The sequence below is a fragment of the Nymphaea colorata genome, chromosome 4 (assembly GCF_008831285.2).
Source record: "Nymphaea colorata isolate Beijing-Zhang1983 chromosome 4, ASM883128v2, whole genome shotgun sequence".
NCBI classification, from domain to species: Eukaryota; Viridiplantae; Streptophyta; class Magnoliopsida; order Nymphaeales; family Nymphaeaceae; genus Nymphaea; species Nymphaea colorata.
The window spans coordinates 2,720,836-2,741,603 of NC_045141.1; the positions used below are offsets into that span (position 1 = coordinate 2,720,836).

The 20,768-nt window shown below is 36.7% G+C and overlaps 1 protein-coding gene across 7 annotated transcripts in view; it reads left to right on the forward strand.

Moving 5' to 3' along the window:
* The window catches only part of LOC116252613 (uncharacterized), an 89,337-nt gene extending 71,483 nt beyond the window's left edge, over positions 1-17,854 (forward strand). For 6 of the 7 annotated variants that reach the window (XM_031626995.2, XM_031626996.2, XM_031626997.2 and 3 more), the window contains 3 exons: positions 13,016-13,189; positions 13,288-13,410; positions 16,101-16,747. In XM_031626995.2, the coding sequence (XP_031482855.1) occupies positions 13,016-13,189; positions 13,288-13,410; positions 16,101-16,262 (459 nt within the window). In that variant the 3' untranslated portion in view covers positions 16,263-16,747. Of the gene's footprint in view, positions 1-13,015; positions 13,190-13,287; positions 13,411-16,100; positions 16,748-17,717 lie in introns of those variants that run through there. The other variant, XM_031626992.2, reaches the window with a different exon arrangement.
* The last annotated feature ends 2,914 nt before the right edge of the window (positions 17,855-20,768 follow it).

The following is a 20,768-nucleotide window of genomic DNA, read 5'->3' on the forward strand; positions in this document are numbered from 1 at the left end:
TTTTCCATTCTTGGACTGATTGTGTAATTTCCTCCTTTTACCCTAATTCTCATTTAACGTGAGAAGGGTGCAGCTTAATGGAATAGTTTGTGTAGTGTCTCCCTCTCTCTCTCTCTCTCTCTCTCTCTCTCTCTCTCTCTCTCTCTCCTTCTTCTCATCTCTCTTATAACATGGTATCAAAGCGGGCGACGTGACCACCGGCGACTGTCCAACTTCTTGCGCTCTTCTCCGGCGATCTCTCTTCCTTCTCTTATCCTTTCCCTCTTTGTCTTCAACCTGTTCTGGTCGGCAACATCAGCAAGGAGTCTGTCCACGCACAGAAATATGCGTGAATAGACTCCAACCGTGGATATCAACAAAAAATGAATAAAAATAAAAAATCGCGCAGCTGTCTGGGAGTCTGCATCGTTTAATATCTTTTGGAGTCTGCTTCGTTTAATATCTTTTGGACGGACATAAGATGGTGGATCAGCCAAATGAAGGACTTCTGGTTGAGGAGTCATGGATGTTGATGCAGAAGTCTTGGTCGGTGGTGGACAGCAATCTGCTGTGTGGGAAGAAGTGCTGCGCATCTACACGTGAGTAAGATTTTATCTTGGTAGTCGTGGTGTGGCTGTCATCCGGCAGACAACAATCTGTTGTGTTTTTGGTAGTCGTTGTGTGACTGTTATCTTTGTGAAAAGTGACTATAACAGTCACAAAGAATACATACAATACCAAAAAGGCACTAAGGCCAAGTGAAGAAGAGTAATACTCATTCAATAAACAATATAAAGGCTGTAAAACACAGCTTCTCCTTTACAAAGACTGTTACAAGGATATTTATAAGAGAGAATAAGAAGAGATGAGCTAAACTAGCCGTTGGGCTAGTTCCAACAGCTCTTAATAGAGCTGTTGGAACTGCCAACGGCTAGTTTGGCAGAAATAATAAAAAAATAAAAAAATAAAAAATAAAAAATAAAGAGAAAAGAAAGAAATAAACTAAATCCTAAACTAATTCCTAACTAATCCTAAACTAGCTCTTAACTAAGATAATACCTAATTAAGAGATAACAACAATAAGAAATCATATTTCTTAACACCCCCCCTTAAACTTACGGTGCTATCACCGAAAGTTTATCTAAAAGAAAGTTGAATCTGGGAGAACATAGAGGCTTTGTGAAGAAATCAGCCAGCTGGAACTCGGAGGAGACATATGGAAGTTTGATAGTCTTCTTCAAAAATTCTTCACGAACATAGTGACAGTCCATTTCTATATGCTTTGTTCGTTCATGGAATGTTTGATTCTTGGCAATGTAGATAGAACTCTTGTTGTCGCAGCATAAATCAGTGGGTTCTTCTATCTTTATTCCCATATCAAGGAGCATTTGGCGAAGCCAGACAATTTCCATAGTTGTAGAAGCCATGGCTCGATATTCAGCTTCAGTAGAGGATAGTGAGACTTTCTGTTGCTTTTTGCATTTCCATGAGATGAGTGATTCTCCTAGAAAAACACAAAATCCAGTAGTTGAGTGTCTATCATTAGGATCTCCTCCCCAATCAGCATCAGTATAAGCAATCAAGTTCAAGGAGGAAGAGGAAGACATAAATACTCCCTTGTTTATTGTTCCCTTAATATATCTGATGATACGAAGAACAGCTCCCATATGAACGGTTGATGGAGCATGTTGAAATTGACTCACAGTATGAACTGCATGAGCAATGTCAGGCCGAGTGATGCTAAGGTACATCAAGGATCCCACAAGTTGTCGGTAAGGAGTGGGATTGGCAAGTGGAACTCCATCATCAATCTTCATCTTGCTTCCTACTGCTTCAGGAGTTTCTGTGACCTTATCATCTGTTATGCCTGATTTAGCAATGATCTCTGCAGCAAACTTAGTTTGTGACAAAAAATATCCTCTAGTAGAGTATGCAACCTCAATACCCAAGAAGTACGTTAGAAAACCTAAATCTTTCATTTCAAAAGTTTCTTGTAGTAATTTCTTACATTCTTTAATACCTTCCTTATCACTACCTGTAATGATCATATCATCAACATACAGTAGAAGAATTATGATACCTGCAGTAGTATACTTAACAAACAAGGCAGTGTCAGTTAAGCAAGAATGAAACCCATAATCAGAAATAACAGAATTAAAACGGTCAAACCAAGCTTTAGGAGCTTGTTTGAGGCCATAAAGAGCCTTCTTAAGTCTAAGAACTTTCCTTTGAGGAACAGACAACCCTGGTGGTACTTCCATATAAACCTCTTCCATAAGATCCCCATTTAAAAAGGCATTTTTAACATCCATTTGATAGATATTCCAGTTTTTAACAGATGCTAAAGCAATAAGGGTCCTAACAGTAGTCATTCTAGCTACAGGGGCAAATGTTTCCTCATAGTCAATACCATATTCTTGAGTGTAACCTTTGGCAACAAGCCTTGCTTTATACCTTTCTAGGGATCCATCACTTTTAGTTTTCACCTTGTATACCCACTTGCATCCAATAGTCTTTTTCCCTATAGGTAAATCTTGTATTTCCCAAGTTTGGGCTTTTCTCAAGGCATCCAATTCTTCTAACATGGCATTCTTCCACTCAATATATTTGGATGCTTCATTAAAAGTAGAAGGTTCAAAGTGAGAGTGAATGGCATTAATTCTAGCTCTATGAGATGGAGTAAAAGTTTCATAAGACACAAACCTATTGGGTTGTCTTACATTTCTAGTGGATCTCCTAAGGTTTTCTCCACTTTGAGTTGGTTGGAGATCAATGGTCTCATGATGTTCTTCTTCACCAACTTCTTGTTGCCGGTTTCTTCTATGATAAGTGATTATATCCTTGGCCATTCTACTATCATTACCACCAGTGTTGCTATCATCACCATCATGCATTTCATCATCACATTGAGAAAGGAACTTAAATAAAAAGGAATAATCATTATTGTGTTGTGACTCCCCACAATTTTTAAAACCACTTTCATCTTCACAAAACCTTACATTCCTTGAGACAATGATCTTGTCTTTAATTGAGTCATAACATTTGTAGCCTTTTTGGGTTTCAGAATAACCAATAAAAGCACATTCAATAACTTTTGAACTTAGCTTATCAGCCTTGTCATTAAGAACAAAACATTTGCATCCAAAAATACGAAGTCTATTGAAATCGGGTTCATACTTGAATAATTTTTCAAACGGAGTGGTATTATGTAAAACTTTTGAAGGCATTCTGTTTATAAGATAAACAGAGGCAAGTGCGGTTTCAGCCCAAAAGTTTTTAGGCACATTTTTGGAAATAAGAAGGGTTCTTGTTGTTTCAATTATGTGCCTATGTTTTCTTTCTGAAAGTCCATTTTGTTGAGGTGTTCTTGGACAAGATTTTTGGTGGACTATCCCATAGTTTTTCAAATATCTTTCGAACTCATTTGAAATGTATTCACCTCCGGAATCAGTCCTTAAAATTTTTAATTTAGCATTGAATTGTGTTTGTACTAACATGTGAAAATTTTTGAATATCTCAAAAACTTCGGATTTATGTTTTAGGAAATATATCCAACAATACCTAGTGAAGTCATCAACAAAGATCACATAATATGATAGCCCTCCTTTTGACATGATAGGAGAGGGTCCCCATACATCGGAATGAACAAGCTCAAAAGGCAAAGAAGAGAAGAAGTTCCTTTCTCCAAAAGATAAAGATTTCATTTTTCCATGTATACAATCATTACATTTAAAATTTTCAATACAAATATTCTTGGTAGGGTTCATCATAGACAATTTTCTAACATTTGGATGACCTAATCTTTGGTGCCAAACATTGATGTCCACATTTTCAACATAGTGACAAAACTTTTCTTTGGGGATGCATAAATTGTCCATGTAGTAAAGGTCCCCTTTTCTAAAACCTTCCCCAATCAATCTCCCGGTTTGGTGATCCTGCACCAAACATTTATTTGATGAGAAAACAACATCAAATCCAAGATCTGAGATTTGTGACACAGAAAGTAAGTTAAGATTAAGTTTAGGAACATAACTAACTTTTGGAACAAAAAATTTTTGTTTTCCAAATTCTTTTTCAAAATTCCCAATCCCTTTAACACTTAAAGAAGTTCCATCGGCGGTAACAACATTTGATTCTTTTCTTGTTCTTTCAAATTTGGTCAAAGATGATATATTTGGTGTCATATGAAAAGATGCACCAGAATCTAAAAGCCAAGAAAACATACCAGGAGTGTTGGAGATGGATGCCGTTGTTGCTAGTGCTCCGGAATTTGACTCCTTGATCATGGGTTGAAGGGCTGTCATGATTTGATTCAACGTTGTGGATATAGATGATAGATCACATCCTTCATTTGTGACATTTGCGGCCTTTCTTTGATCAAATTGTCTAATGTTGTAATGTCCACCTTGAGGAAATGAAATTCCCCGGTTGTGTTGCCCTCCTTGTGGATATGAAGTTCCTCCTTTGAGAAAATTTCCTCCAAGATTCCGCGATTGTCCTTCATTGTTGTTCAACTTTGGGCAACTAGGTCTTATGTGACCCGGTTCATGACAAAAGTGGCAAATAACTTTATATTCTCCTCTAATTTGATTCTTAAAGTGAGGAGGTCTAAAAGACTTGATGTTGTTTCCAGGTCTAGAGGCGGCTAAGGCTCTTTCTTCTTCTTGTTTTGAGACAAGAACACTATCTTTATCCATTTCTTTGGATAATTTCATTCTAGTTTCCTCTCCACTTAGCTTTGTAAGAAGTTCATGAATGAGTGGAGGAGAGGATGAAGAAAGAAGGGCTGACCTTATTTGTTCAAATTCGGGCCGTAGCCCTTGAAGGAATTGAAAAAACCGAAATTCATCTATTTCATTTCTTCTAATCTCATGGCATTTGCAGTCCAACCCTAGTTCGGGACTTAGTTGATCTAACTCATTCCATACACTAGAGATTTCCATGAAAAATTCTCTAACATTTTTCTCTCCTTGCTTGATACTTTGGGCCTTTTGAATCAAAAGATACTTTCGGGCCATATCTTTTTGGGTGAACATTCCCTTAAGATATTCCCAAACTTCACTAGCCTTTTCATAATACATAAGATTTTGGGCAATTCTAGGTTCAATACTTCCATAAATCCATTCTTTAATCCTAGAATTTTTAGCTTCCCAATCGTCTAATTTTTTGTAATATTCATTCATAGCATTTTGTCTTTCCACTCCATCTAGTTGTTTTTCAATCCCATTTTCTATTTTGGTCAACTTGAGAGTGGGAGGGATAGACGTACCTCTTATGAAGCCCCATAAATATTTTCCTTTGATATGCATTTCCAAACATTTTGCCCATAGTGTATAATTGGTTCCGTCAAGCTTGTATGGAGCATAATAGCTTCCTCCTTCAATTGAAACTTTGGAGTCTTCCATGAGAGCAATACTTGAAACAATAATCTCCAAGGAAGTCAAGAAAAAACTCTTCTAGAAATTTCACCAAACAGTTGGTGAGCAACCGCAGCAAAAAGGCCTTCAAGAAATTATATCCTCCAGCAAAGAATCTCTTCAATCAAACCAGCAACATAAAATCTCAGCAGCAGCCTTTAACAAGCTTTGAGAATCAGCCCAATGGCTCTGATACCATGTGAAAAGTGACTATAACAGTCACAAAGAATACATACAATACCAAAAAGGCACTAAGGCCAAGTGAAGAAGAGTAATACTCATTCAATAAACAATATAAAGGCTGTAAAACACAGCTTCTCCTTTACAAAGACTGTTACAAGGATATTTATAAGAGAGAATAAGAAGAGATGAGCTAAACTAGCCGTTGGGCTAGTTCCAACAGCTCTTAATAGAGCTGTTGGAACTGCCAACGGCTAGTTTGGCAGAAATAATAAAAAATAAAAAATAAAAAATAAAAAATAAAGAGAAAAGAAAGAAATAAACTAAATCCTAAACTAATTCCTAACTAATCCTAAACTAGCTCTTAACTAAGATAATACCTAATTAAGAGATAACAACAATAAGAAATCATATTTCTTAACAATCTTGTGGTGGACAGTAATCTCTGTTGTGTTTTTGGTTGTCGTGGCGTGGCTGTTATCTTGTGGTCATCTATATATTATTTGGAAACATTGCTGCTCATCTACAAATTTTTTTTTTTTTTGCTGTGTGGCGCTAGTCCTTGGTTCTTTTTTGATCAGCATTATTCTGCTTTATATATTCTCTTTTCGGTTGAACTCTTGTGGATAGACTTACAATGGCTGAAAATCTCAAACCTGATTCCTCTCATGAGTTTAAAATTGGAGGCAATCCATTCTCATTTGGTTTCACAGTTAAGTTGGATGGTCTTAATTATGAAATCTGGTCGTCATTCATGATGTCAATCACTAGTCACTGGACATCAAAAAAAATATTTACTTGAGGAAGATGAACCATTTATCAAGACTGGAAAGTATGCTTCGTGGGATTGTGCTAGTGGTGTATGTTGATGATATTATTTTGACAGGTGAATGTGAGCAGGAGGTAGCTCTAACAAAGAAGTTTTTTGCAAAAACACTTTGTCACCAAAGATCTTGATCAGCTACGGTATTTTCTTGGCATCGAAGTTGTTCGTAGCAAGGAAGGAGTTGTGCTGTCACAAAGGAAGTATGTTCTTGATCTTTTACAAGACACAGGGATGCTAGGAGCTAAACCAGCAACTCTTCCTATGAATCCACGAGTACATCTATATGAGGATCACTCAAAAGTGGTAGCTTCACAGGCCTACAGATCGTTGATTGGTAAGCTTCTTTATGTGACAGTGACTCGACCAGATATTAGCTTTGTTGTGGGAAAATTAAGCCAATTCATGGAAAAACCAAAACAATCACATTGAGATGCAACTATGTTGATTGTCAAATATTTGAAGTCCTCCCCCTGGCAAAGGTCTTTTCTTCAAAAAAGGTACATCTTTTGATGTTGAAGCTTACAGTGATGCAGATTATGCATGCTCAATTGATGGCAGGAAGTCTACCATAGGGTTTTGTGTGTTTGTGGGAGGAAATCTCATTTCCTAGAGAAGTAAGAAACAAAGTGTTGTTTCTAGGTTTAGTGCGGAGTCAGAATATCGTGCAATGGTTCAAACTGCTGCCGAAATGACTTGGTCTAGATCCCTACTTGAGAGTCTTGGTATTCCAACTTTTTTACCTATGAAAATGTTTTGTGATAACAAAGCTGCCACCTACATTGCCAATAATCATGTATTTCATGAGAGGACAAAGCACCTTGAAGTAGATTGTCATTATATTCGTGGTATGGTTCAAGGGGGAATCATCTCCACTGTGCATGTAGCCTCAGAGGATCAAAGAGTTGATATCTTTACTAAAGCCTTGCCTATTACAGAGTTCTCTAGATGTTGTGACAAGCTGAGCATGATTAACATCTACGCTCCAGCTTGAGGGGGAGTGTTGAATAACATTTATAATAAGTGGTCTTTTGAATATTTAAAAGTTGTATTAACAGCTTTTATTAATAGTTGTTCCAGTCTTGGACTGATTTTGTAAGTTCCTCCTTTTACCCTAATTCTCATTTAACGTGAGAAGGGTGCAACTTAATGGAATAGTTCGTGCAGTTTCTCTCTCTCTCTCTCTCTCCTTCTTCTCATCTCTCCTGTAACAAAAATGTTGAACATGATGAATATAACAACAATCTAAGAACAGAAGTGGAGAGCTCAAGAAGTAGAGGGAAATGAATCATGTATGAAGGAGTCTAAGAACAGAAGTGGAGAGCTCAAGAAGTAGAGGGAAAGGAATCATGTATGAAGGACGTCGAACTGACCCATCTGGAAGGAACAGAAGAGGTACACCAGATATTAAGCGTGGTCATCGACCTAGTGGTAGGTCTAGTGTTGGTTTTATTAGGAACTTTTTACCTTCATATATTGGCCCAGGTTGTCAACCCCAGATTCGTGCTGCTATGACATCTAAAGATATGCTACATCAGGCACAACTGATGGTAGAGAAATGGTTTTATGATGCATGTATTCCCTTTAATGCAGTTAATTCTTTTTAGTTTCAAGCCATGGCAGATGCAATTGCTTCTATAGGCCTCGGATTCAAAATGCCATCATATGATCAGTTGAGGGGCAAACTTCTTGAAGCTACGATGAAAGAAGTATTGGAACATTGCAATCAGTTGAAATTATGCTAGAAGGAAACAGGTTGCTCCATTTTGTCAGATGGATGGACTAATACACGGTCAAGACCACTTGTGAATTTTCTTGTTTATTGCTTTAAAGGTACAATGTTCTTGAAATCTCTTGATTTGTCTGATCTTCCGAAGACTGCTGAGATTTTGTTCAATGCTTTTGATAATGTCGTACAAGAGGTTGGACCTGTAAACATTGTACAGTTTATTATAGATAATGCTGCAAGTTATAGAGCTACAGGGGATATGTTACTTCAAAAGTATAGAAGATTTTATTGGAGTCTATGTGCCACTCATTGTGTTTATCTACTGCTTCAAGATCTTAATTAGATGCATGATACGAAATCAACTGTTGACGAATGCCAAGAGATTACAAAATTTATCTGTAATCTTGCATATGTATTGAGTTGATTAGAAAATTTACAAAAGGAGTTGAATTAATACAACTTGCACAAACTAGATTTGCCACAAATGTATTGATTGTGCAAATTATAATTGAAACAAAGAACTTCGTTGAGGCAGATGTTCTGCATATCCACATGCTCATAAAAGAAATTCTTCTTTAGTTGTGGATATTATACCTAATAACAAATTTTGGGAATCATGTGTGAAGCTATTGAAGGTCTATGTAACATTAGTTAAAGTCCTCAGGTTAGCTGACAGCGAGGATAAGCTTTCCGTAGGGTACTTATATGAGGCTATGGATAAAGCAGAAGAGGCAATTCGAGACAACTTGAAAGAGAAGAAAAAAATTATATATGCCCATATGGAAGATTATAGATAAAAGGTGGACTGGGCAACTTTATCATCCTCTTCATACAGCAGCTTACTATCTGAATCCTGCAATTAGATTTTTTAATAATTTAAGAAGCACGGAGAAGTCACGCATGGTTTGTTAAATTTATTGAAGTGTTAATGACAGATTCTAGAGTACAAGATATTGTGCACAATGAGTTGGATCTATATGATAGTTGTTTTGGAGACATGGGAATAGACTCCGCTGTTCAAGCCAGGACAACCATGCGTCCAGCTACATACATAGAAATTTTTAATTTACTTTGCATTTGTTACATTTGATTCTTTTTTGTTGTTTTAACTTTTACATGAGATTTGTTTTATTTTTGTTTAGATTTGTGGTGGAATATGTTTGGGCATGATTGTCCATACCTAAGACTTTTTGCAATTAAAGTCTTCAACCAGACATGCAGTTCTAGTGAATGCGAAAGGAATTGGAGTGTTTTCCAACATATCCACAACAAGAAAAAGAATAGGCTCAAACATAAAAGGTTGAATGACCTTGTCTTTGTTCGATATAATATGAGGTTGAAACAAAGGTAATATAACTTAATATTTACATTTGTTTTACAATATATTTATATATAATTTTCTGTTAACAAGTTTTCTCTTATTTAACATTGACAATTACAAAAAGCATCAGCAAGAAAGCACACACTTCGGTTTGATCCTATCAGCTTAGAAAACTTTGAAGATCTAGAACCATGGATTGAGGAAGAGCCAACTACAATATTTGATGGTGAAGATCTTCAATGCTTCAACCTTGAAGCTGAAGCAACAGAATTTGCTGATGAAGAGGAGCTTGCTGGATATGTTGGTGAGGATCTTCAAATTCATGAAGATGAAGATGAAGAAGAAGATGGGGATGGAGATGAGAATGAATCTGATGAAGATTATGAACTAAAGTCGAGAGTGCTTTCATTTCATATGTATTGGCATTGAACATTTTCTCAATTTTATTATCATCTTGTGATGTAATACATAACATTTAAAACTTGTTTTTTGATGTGGTATCTCAGTTAGAATGTATGTATTCCTATCTATATATACATCTACATGTATGTATATTACATATATTAGTGTACTAATATATGTCTTATATATATATATGTGTGTGTGTGTGTGTGTGTGTGTGTGTGTGTGTGTGTGTGTGTGTGTGTGTCTGTGTGTGTGTGTGTGTGTGTGTAATTTAGGGTACCTAGGTCGTGTTTGTAATTTACTCTTTCTTTTTGTACTTTTTCTTTTCTTTTGTTTTCACCTTTTTTATTATTAAAAGGGAAAACTAGCTGTTGGATCAGTTTCCTACGGCTTGATTTCTTGCCGTTGGAGATGGCCCAACAGCCATCTCCCTTCTTCCTCTCTTGCTTTCCTTGTACTATAATAAGGGACTGTTGTCCCTTGTTTTGCTTATGACTTTTTAGCCTCTTCTTGTATCTTTTGTTGAGATCAATATATGTTTTATTCTCATCTTGTTTGAGGTCTTTTAAGTATTATTTTGTAAAGTTGGTAGAAGATTCAAGGGTGTATCTCTTGAAGCATTTGTCTTGTTTGGGCCCGATTCACAATCTCATTGACTTATGGACCTTATGACTTATGAATCTATGGTTATGAAATTATGATATATGTTTTGTAATTGTTGACTTGTGCTTTCTAGATTGATATTGTTATGAATTTTGATGCTTATGAATGATGAACGCGTAACTTTATGAAGACAATGCCTCGCCGTTTAATACCCGTACACGTTTTTTGTAGACAATGCTTTATAGCAATAATAAGTCTATCATTCTGTAAAAAATGTTTTTATGAAGAACATATTATTCTTGATTTTTTACCAATTTTTTATGAATTTTTTGATTTTTTTTCTATTTTTTATTTAATTAGAAAAAATACGATATTTTACGATACGACTTACCTTAAAGCGAGACAGATACGGCTTATGATACGCTTTTTACAACATTGACCCAAAGTGGTAGACTAGCTCCTCTATGAATCTGCGATTAAGGGACCAGGAGATGGCTCCTTCTAGGTGTTAACATGTGGTCGCATGATATTTGAGTTCCCACTGCACTTTTAAGTGTACTGTATCAGGAAATAGGAACTTTCATCTTAACAGGTCCGTATTTCGTTTATTGTGTTCACAAAAATTCTGGTTCTAAAGTCCACTTAAGAATATAAGGAAAACAAAACTATCTCAGAACCACATACACCAGCAGACATTCATTCCTGGCTTGATCCAGTCTTAAGAAATTTTTAGTTCAATCACTGAGATTACTTAGAATCTACCACCCATCAAATTGATAAGTAAAATTTGTGCTATAAACGAAAGCTACCTTAACATAGTATACTGGACGTTTCTGCCCAACTTTCTTCAGATTTTAGGTCATTTTCTCCACATCTATTGATCAGTTACCTGCTGATGCTTCCCAATATCATTATGTCTCAGATATTATAAGTACAACAACTTCTGCAGGGTGTTCATCAGTCATGTGTTATATACATTATTACATCTATATTTGTATTGGTATGGATTCTATGATAAGAAAGATAGTTGGCTGCAATTTACTTTGTGATAGCCCAGGCAGATCTGCATAAAGAATTTCATGAATTGGGTTGAGCAAATCTGATCTTCAAGTATTCTCAAGCAGAACTACTACGCACGAAAATTGGATCATAATATGACTTGAACCAAACTGGCATCTATTTCTGTTTCTATGAATTCTTGTATTCACTTATATGATGATAAATCTGAACCTGTTGATAGCAAATCATATCGGTCACTGATTGGAAAGCCACTATATGTAACCATTACTCGACTTGATATATTTTTTGCTGTGGGAAAACTGAGCCAGTTTATGGACAAGCCAAGAAAAGCCCATTGCAATGCAGCTATGCTACTATTGAAATTTCTAAAAAGTTCTCCTAGAAAAGGTCTATTATTTAGAAGAAGTTCATCATTCCAGATAAAAGCTTATTCTGATGCAGATTATGCAAGATCTATTGATAACAGAAAGTCCCAATAGGATTTTGTATCTTTGTTGGAGGTAACTTAGTTTCTTGGAGAAGTAAAAAGCAAGCTGTTGTGGCCCGGTCTAGTGCAGAGTCAGAATACCGAGCCATGGCTCAAACTGCCACTGAAATCACTTGGGTGAGAGCCATGCTAGAAGATCTTGGAATTCAAATAGAACTGCCTATAAAAATGCACTGTGACAATAAAGCGGCTATTTACATAGCCAATAATCGTGTCTTCCACTAACAGACCAAACATATGGAGGTGGATTATCACTATATTAGGGACTTAGTTCAAGTAGGGATTATTTCTACTTAATATGTTGCTTCAAAAGATCAAGCTCCAGCTTGAGTGGGAGTGTTGAGAAAACGTACTGGTTTGAGGTTTTTTGTATTTTGGAACTTTACTATTAGGTAGCTCTTTGCATTTTTAATTACTTGTTGGACTATTTATGCAAGGGCTTAGACTTAACCCTAATTACTTTTTTTTATTCTAATAGAAGAGAAGCAGCCGTACGACTGACTGCTCCCTTCTCTCTCTTTCTCTCTTCTCTAGCTTCTCTCAACTTCCTCATTCGATTTCTTCTTACTGATTTAACGTTAAAGATCAACATCTGCCATGAGAACGCAAACAGTCACTTCAAGAAACCAGCAGCTACCAGTCCATCTGCTAAACTCAGCCTCTGATACCACGTTTAACTAAGGAACAAGAGTCTTGAGTTACAGAACTTCATTATCAGGATGCTTGTGTAGCAGCAGCAGCAGCAGGCAACAATTACAATTTACAAGTAAAGAACAACAAGAAGATCACTAAATAAAGGTCTGTAACCCTAGTTTAAGACACACTTATTACTGTAGACGACCAACCTGCCCCTCACTAACAAAAATTATGATGAGAGGAACCTTAAAACGGATTATAACAAATCTGACAAATATAGCCTTTGGCGAACATAAAATACTAAGGGACCCATATGCTTTAACACTTGATTCATGTGTTGTCCGTGTCTGAAAGCTGGTTGTCTGTGTGTGCATGAGGATGCTCTGCAACTTAAGTCTTGATTTCTCTTTTGCAGGAATGGTGGACGTATGTGTGCATGGGACCTTCTGATCCTCACCCAAACTGGCATCTAGGAATGCGAGGCACACAGCATCGTGCAGTCATGTGGCGAGTCTGGAAAGAAGGTGCTACTGGCTTTCTTTATTGGGGTGCAAACTGCTATGAAAGGGCAATGGTTCCCAATGCTGAGGTATGTCTTACCCATTAGATGACTAGAAACTGGAGACATGCAATTCATCTGCCTCTAAACAAAACAGTTTTCTGTTGCGCATATTATGGACTGTGCAGATAAGATTTCGGCGCGGCCTGCCACCAGGTGATGGAGTTTTATTCTATCCGGGTGAAGTTTTCTCTTCTTCAAGTCAGCCAGTTGCTTCTGCTCGATTAGAGCGTATTTTGAGTGGTTTGCAGGTACCACATCACATAGTGCTGGTGGTTATTCATCAAAAATGTTCCTCATGTTGCCTTGTATGATAGGTTTTCATTTTTCAACAAATATCATTCTCAGGTTTCTAATGGCGAGATTTTTCTTGGGTATTTTTCTGCAAAGTTGTTTTTTGGGAAAGTCTTGGAAAACATTCAGAAAACTTTAAAAAAATTAAAATAAAGGTATAAATGAAATAAAATAGAAACTAATAGGAAACATAAATAAAATGATAAACTATGTAAAAGTGATAAAATGAATATTTTAATGATGATAAAAATGATGAAACATAAATTTAATTTAAGTTTAAATTTGAATCCATAATAATATTAATGCTAAAAAATTAAAAAATGAAAAAAATCACAAAAAGAAACGCCCACTATAATAATGCGATAAATATATTTTCCTATTTTTTTCAAAATATCCTATTGTTCACTTTTTTTTCGTTTTTCTTGTTTTTCACATTAGTATTGCGATATTTTCAAAAATTATCGTGATATCTGTGAAACTACTATATATATATATATAACTCTGTGAAGCCCACTTTGATACTCTTATGGGTGCTTGTGTTCTGGACAACATTCTGGATATGATGACTTGTGTGTGTTTGGTTGTATATTTCATCTTCACATTGCCGCATGTTTTTGATTTGAGACAGGCATCATGTTTTTGGTTCGAGAGTTTCTCACCCAAGATTCAAAAGTTATGGTTTCCATGATCATAACCTTTTTAACTTTAAGAGAAGAATATAACTAGTTTTTTCTTGTATATTTTGATGCCATTGATAATCATAACCAAAAGTGAAAAAACTTATTGATGCAAACTTTCAAATGAAAGATCTTGGGCATTGTGATATTTTATTGTGACAGAGCTGGACAAACAAGATGTTTTGACTCTAGTTCAATGTAATCATGCTTATGATCTATTGGGTAGGGCAGAAGTGAGGAATTGTAAGCCTATAGATACTCCTACTGTGTGCTCTGAAGATGGAGATTTGTTTGATGACCTAATCAGGAACCAAAGTATTGTTGAAATGCTTCAGTATCTCGCTTTGGCTAGACATTGTCTATTCCCTTTTACGTATCAGTTTATACGCACCAAGGGTCAGACATGCATATTGGTGAGGAGCTTGTTATTATAGAACTCAAATTGCAAATAGAGTTCAACTTATTACTGCTACAGATGTAGATTCTGCTGGACATACTAATGAGAGGAGATATGTGTCTGGGTATTATATATTTATTAGAAATAATCTTGTGTCATGGAGTACTGAAAAACAAAAAGTTGTCGCAGGATCAAGTACAAAAGAATGCAAATCCATGGGAGAGGGGACTGTTGAAGCTACATGAGGTTTGATGTATGCTTCGTGACTGGGAATAAATCTCTGTCCCTCTTGTTATGCGATAGAGTGCCATTAGTATTGTTTTCAATCCCATTCATCATAATTGCATAAAACATATTGAAATAGATTAATACTTTATTAGGCAAAAGGTTGAAGACAATGAGATCGAACCATGTCATTTTGAATTTTTTTACAGTAAGGGATAATAAAATATCAATTCTGACTAGTGAAGTAATTGTTCATAGTTCGTAACCAACTCAAGGATGGTGTTAAGGTGTAATAGATGGATGTGATTATATCTGGGTTCATAATACTCGAGATCCATATACATACGGTTGAGGGAGTTGCTGCTGGTTCCTTGATTTTCTCCCGTTTTCTTACTTTCCTATTGATTTAACACTGTAATTATGACCAGAATCTGATATGTAGAATTCTTTCAAAAAGTGGGAAATCACTTATATAAGTTAAAATGGATAATAATCTGTAAGCATTATAATTGTCCATACAATTTAGGATGATTTCTTTTCAGTTGAAATCTCAATTTTAACAGTCTTATTTGCTAAAAAAAGTCATATACATACTGCTAGCTTAAAGCGTTACTAGGTTTGTTTAGATTGAGTTCTAAAACTTGTTTCAAGTTCAATGGGGTGAAAATCAATGTTGGTGGTCGTTATATTGGAACATATAACAAGTACATTTTCAAATGCCTTTTTGTTTTTTGTTAATTTTTATGCATTATAAGCTTCGAGAAGCATGAAGCAGTTGGTTCTTTTGATGCTTCAACAACAATGTTCTTTTAGCGTATATGATATCAGTGGCACATCAGTTGCAGCAAAATTTAAAAACTATTGTAACAAATTGGAAAGATCCATTACATGACTTAGATGGGCTTTTCCATTTCACTACTAATTCTAAAAACTTATATTGATTTTATTCATTATTTTTATTAATATATATTTTACTCTATTGATCATGAATCTTAAGCTTCAAAGCCTGGAGGCTTATGCCTCCCCTCATAGCAGGCTCAACACCCGTTGTCTTTGACAACATTGCAAGGATGTACTGGTGTTTACACATGCACCTGACCTTTTTGGTGTATTTTGTCCAGAGCTCTTGGATTTGAGAAAATGGAAGGCCAACATAAATAACTCGCTATGCACCTTTTCCTTTGTAATATTCCGTCTTATGTTTCTGAACGAGCCAGTGCATAGGCATCCTCTTTTTCACCTATAATTGCAAATTTTTTTGGTTGTTTTTTTTCTTGTTTAAGGCTTATTAAACTGAATCGTCACATTAGTGGAAGTTGTTGCTCATTTGTCTGAATGTGGTGTGCAGGATATTGAATATTTAAGGCTGTATACCAGTCGATATGGTAGAGATGAAGCACTTGCACTGTTGGAGAAAACAGGCGTTTATCTTGGTCCTGAAAGATACACCCTTGATCACATGCCCATTGATGTCATGCGAGCAGAAATATTTCGTTCCTGTAGATCCTGAGGTGATGGTACTCTGTTTGCAGTATCTCCCTTCCTCTCTCTCTTTCTGGCCTTGAGTCATTTATAGTGTGTTTTGATTCAGTAATCATCTAATGTTTGTGAAATCAGTTTTAGGTTTATATGCTTGCCGTTGGTGGGTCAGCTTTCCCTCTCTTAATCTCTTACTCTCTCACTCTCTCACATGTGTGCATGTGATTTTTTTGACAAAAATATACATTCAAAATACAATTGTAGCAAGCACGGAGAAGATCAAGGTCACTTGGTTTGTGACACAACTTAACATAAGACACCATCAGAATATATGTCATGGCTGTCGATTGATGAGTGAAGCTAGGATACTGGGGTATCATATTTATGTATCTTATCGGGAGGGTCACCTAGTAACATGATATTCTTTCAGATGCGCTGTACAAGCACAAAAAAGTGTGGGGGATACTTCTTCCCCTTCGGCCCATGAGACTTATCTAGAGAAAGTATTTGTTTTCATTCTTGAGCACTCAATTCTTTAGAATCTGTGAAGATGCTGAGGTCGACATGAATTTCTTGTACACTGTTGATCGAGAGCGTTTGTCTCTTGTTTGTGTACCCCAAAGAACTACTACGATGTCAATCCCATGGTTGCATCATACTGTCCTCACGGTCACCACAGCGATAGATTCTTACCTTAAAAGTCTGACGTCATTTTTAGTTCTTCCCACACTTTCTTTGACTATCACATGCTTTAACTCGACTCCCTTTGAAATGCAAAAAAACTGTCGTTTTGGAGAAGCACTAATGCCATTCAATTATGAGTTAATTATTACATAATGATATTTACTCTTTGGTCAGGGTCAACATGACATACAATTGTAATTTCTCCTTTTTTTTAAGGATCAGCACTTTTCAGTTTTCAGACCTAGATCAGTGAATATCAAGAACCATGAAAGACAATTGCAATGACCCTCAAACTTTGATGAGTTCTTTTCCTGAAATCAATGAAAAGTATGAGCTCACAAAAAAGAAGCACTCTGAAAGAAGGTTTTGCTTTGACGTGACATGACTTTCAACCATTCAAAGCTGTGAGTGCTTTGTATGAGCAAAGCCCTCTTGCTTCGCTTTGCAAGGGCTTTTTCCCTTTGGACCTTTGCTTGAGGCCATGTCTAAACGAAAGCCTTTGACTTTGAAAATGGAAGGCGCAGGTTCCTTTCTGTCTCTGCAAGGCCAACATCATTGAGGTGGATTGCTAGAGCAGACGGAACTCTGGATAAAGACTTCCTCACTTGAGTAACCTTTCTTATTATATTTACTAAACCTATTCCAATGCTTCAAAGCTACCTTCACTGCTGTCAGCAACTACAACAAAGATTGGATTTCCATTAACTCGTGTACCCCTTTTCTTGGTCCACCTCTAATCAACCATCTTTCATAGATTCAGATGGAGTTCAATAATCTCATGTCTCTATTGTGATGCTTGCAGATTGAGCTTGCTATGGAAGAGTGGTATATAGCTTGTTTCTATGCATATTTTTTTTTATTTAAGGGGCTTGCAGTCTGGAGCATATAAGCTGTCGGTGTGTTAAGTCTGTGTGGCTAGCGTATCTGGTTTTGAATGCTACTAAGAGGTTTACTAGAGATCAGAAATTGTTGAAGAAACAACAAGATGTTTTTTCTTGTGTCTCTTTCAAGCTATCAGAATCGTAGTTCCTTATATTAGTTTTCGCTTTTTAAGAGTTTTCTAGGCTCTGTCAGAGAACATGGTGTTTTATTTTTTCACGAAAATGACACTTTGACTGTAAAAGTGCACTTTAAGTAGAAAAGAAAGGTAAACAATAGTTACAAATTAATAAACATTACGGTAGGAATCAGCAGTTAGTGACACTTGGGACCTAAGCAAGGACAGGTTTTACTGGTTAGTTAAAAAAACTGTTAATAAAAAAAAATGAATTGTCAAATGTTAAGGTGTATTTAGAAGCATATTTCTCAATAAAGATAAATTATTATCAATCTATAACCGGTAACAATAAATTTATAAAAACCCATTAAACATGATTAAAAGTTTGAAGCTTTAAATTCATTAATGTTAAATTATTTAAGTTAAAAGGTTACATCGTATAAAAAGAACGAGTTTATGGTTCAATAGTAGTGCTTCTTAATAGTCATCAAACATGGAAATACTTATAATTTCCTGGAAACCGACTGCCAAACCTTTGTCTGTTTTTGAACGCCTAAAAGGCCTAAATTGAGACGTGAAATTATTAGTTGATAAAGTCAACGTGAATAATCAGCTTATCCGTGGCTTTTATGTTAAAATTGCCTGTCTATGTTCACCCTCTGTTACAATTTTAATAAACGACATTTCCAGAAAAATATTACATATATAAGCAAATTAGCTTAAACTTCAAACAATTTATAAATGTTAAATAAAGTATGTCAGATGTGCAAATGATAGTAATACATGAAATATATATATATATATATATATATATATATATATAGGCTGTCCAATATGCGGCTGGATTCCTACCGGTTCCTCGTGATCTCATTGTACCTTTGTGGTTTAATTGCCTATGTTTAAAGATGAATCATCAAATTGAATGTCTAAATAAGAAATTACAAAGGTATCATAAGTGGGTTACATGGAACTTACCATAAAATGTGGCCCTACCCTAGATTATTGTAACTTTTATTTTGAAACCTCTAATTTCCGACGTTGTCACCACCACTTGTAAGTAGTTAACTCTTGAAAAAAGGTCAAATCTGGTTGAAAAGGCTGGACGCCTCTTAGAGAGATATATAATGCTGGAGGCCTTAGAGAGAGAGAGAGAGAGAGAGAGAGAGAGAGAGAGAGCCGATAAAATAAGAATATATAACAAAATTTGGGGACAAGAAGTCCCTTAGATACAAAAACAAACCGCAAACAAAGAAGTAAAAGACGAAATATATAATATAATGCACAATGAAATAAGAGATGTGTGAATAGAGAGCAAAGGCAGAGCGAAATAGTTACTCAGCTGCAGACGGACAGCGGCGCCTCAACTGAATGGCAAAATGGACATCTCCCTACACAAGACGAGCCACCGAATCTGGCGAAGAGAATGTGCCCCTGAAGACCCTATTGTTGCGCTCCTCTCAAATGCGCCACCAAGTTGAAACGATCTACAACCTCCAAATACGACCCCAGAAAGCAGACAGGTGAGGGGAAGGACAAAACAGGAAAATAAGACAAATGGATGGTGGGTCTGGAAGACTACTAACAAGGGAAGGCCAGGTAAAAGCAAGAACACTAGAGAAGAACAGGTAAGAAGTAAAAAGGTGGACCCGAAACTCAGCCACGGCAAGACACAAGAGACACTGGTTAGCCAAACTGATTCTAAGGCACTGTAAGTGGTCAAAAGTATTAATGTGGTCAGTAAGTAGAAGCCAGACAAAAGCAATGGCACGAGGAGAGGGGTCAGGAAACCAAAGAGAACAGGGTGAGAGCAACGCAACAGAAGGACCAAAGGAGGTGAGGTAGCAAGAAGAAAAAGTGAACTCACGGGTAGGTGAAAAAGGCCAGGATGGGGATGTGAACGATGAAAGGTCAGCAAGGCGGAGGAAAAGAAGAAGGGCAGAAAGTATGCTGCACCAAAAGTGAGAGGGAAAGGTGTGAGAGATAGAACTATTCCAAACACTAGGGGAAGGTAGGTTGAATTTGGAGTAGATGAATAGGATGATGGGAGAATGTTTAGTTGCCAAACGCCACCACCAAGAACACAGAGAAGACTCACATGCCCGACTAAGGTTGGTAACCCCAGCACCCCCAAGAGGACGCGTAAAGACAACCATATCCCAATGCGCAAGGCGATCCGAAGGCCGATCACCATCCCAGATAAACTTATGAATAATCTTATCAAACCTACTCAGAACAATCCCAGGAGGCCGAAAGACAACTAGAGCATGGAGGGGGACAGACGCAAGACAATGTTTAGCAAAAGTAATACGGCATGGGAGAGAAAGAAGTTTTCCCTACCAACACTGTAGACGATCAATAAGTTTTTGCTTCACTCTACTCCAAAAGGAGGGCGCAGAAGGCGACAACGTAATCTGGAACCCCAAGTAATCCATGGGCAGGCCAGCTGCCTTACACCCAAAGCATGCTTCAGCGAGAAGCACTGTAGCCGGATCCGCATGAATGAGGGAAATGTGACATTTAGCAGAATCAATAGAAAGACTCGAAATAAACTCAAAAATCCAAATAATGAGCCAAGTTCTCACAATCTGTTGACGGGAAGCATTGCCAAACAGGAGAAAGTCATCAGCATACTGAAGGGTGGAGACGATCTGAAAGTGGGGGAGTGAATGCGGTGTGAGGAAGCCAACGTCCATTGCGTGATGAAATAAAGCAGAAAAGCTCTCAGCAACCAAGTTGAAAAGCAAGGGCGATAACGGACAACCCTGACGGAGGCCATGCTCGAGACTGAAGAAATCACCACACTTCCCATTGAAGGAGACTGCAAGCTGGGCCCCAGTGACCAACGAAAGGATCCAC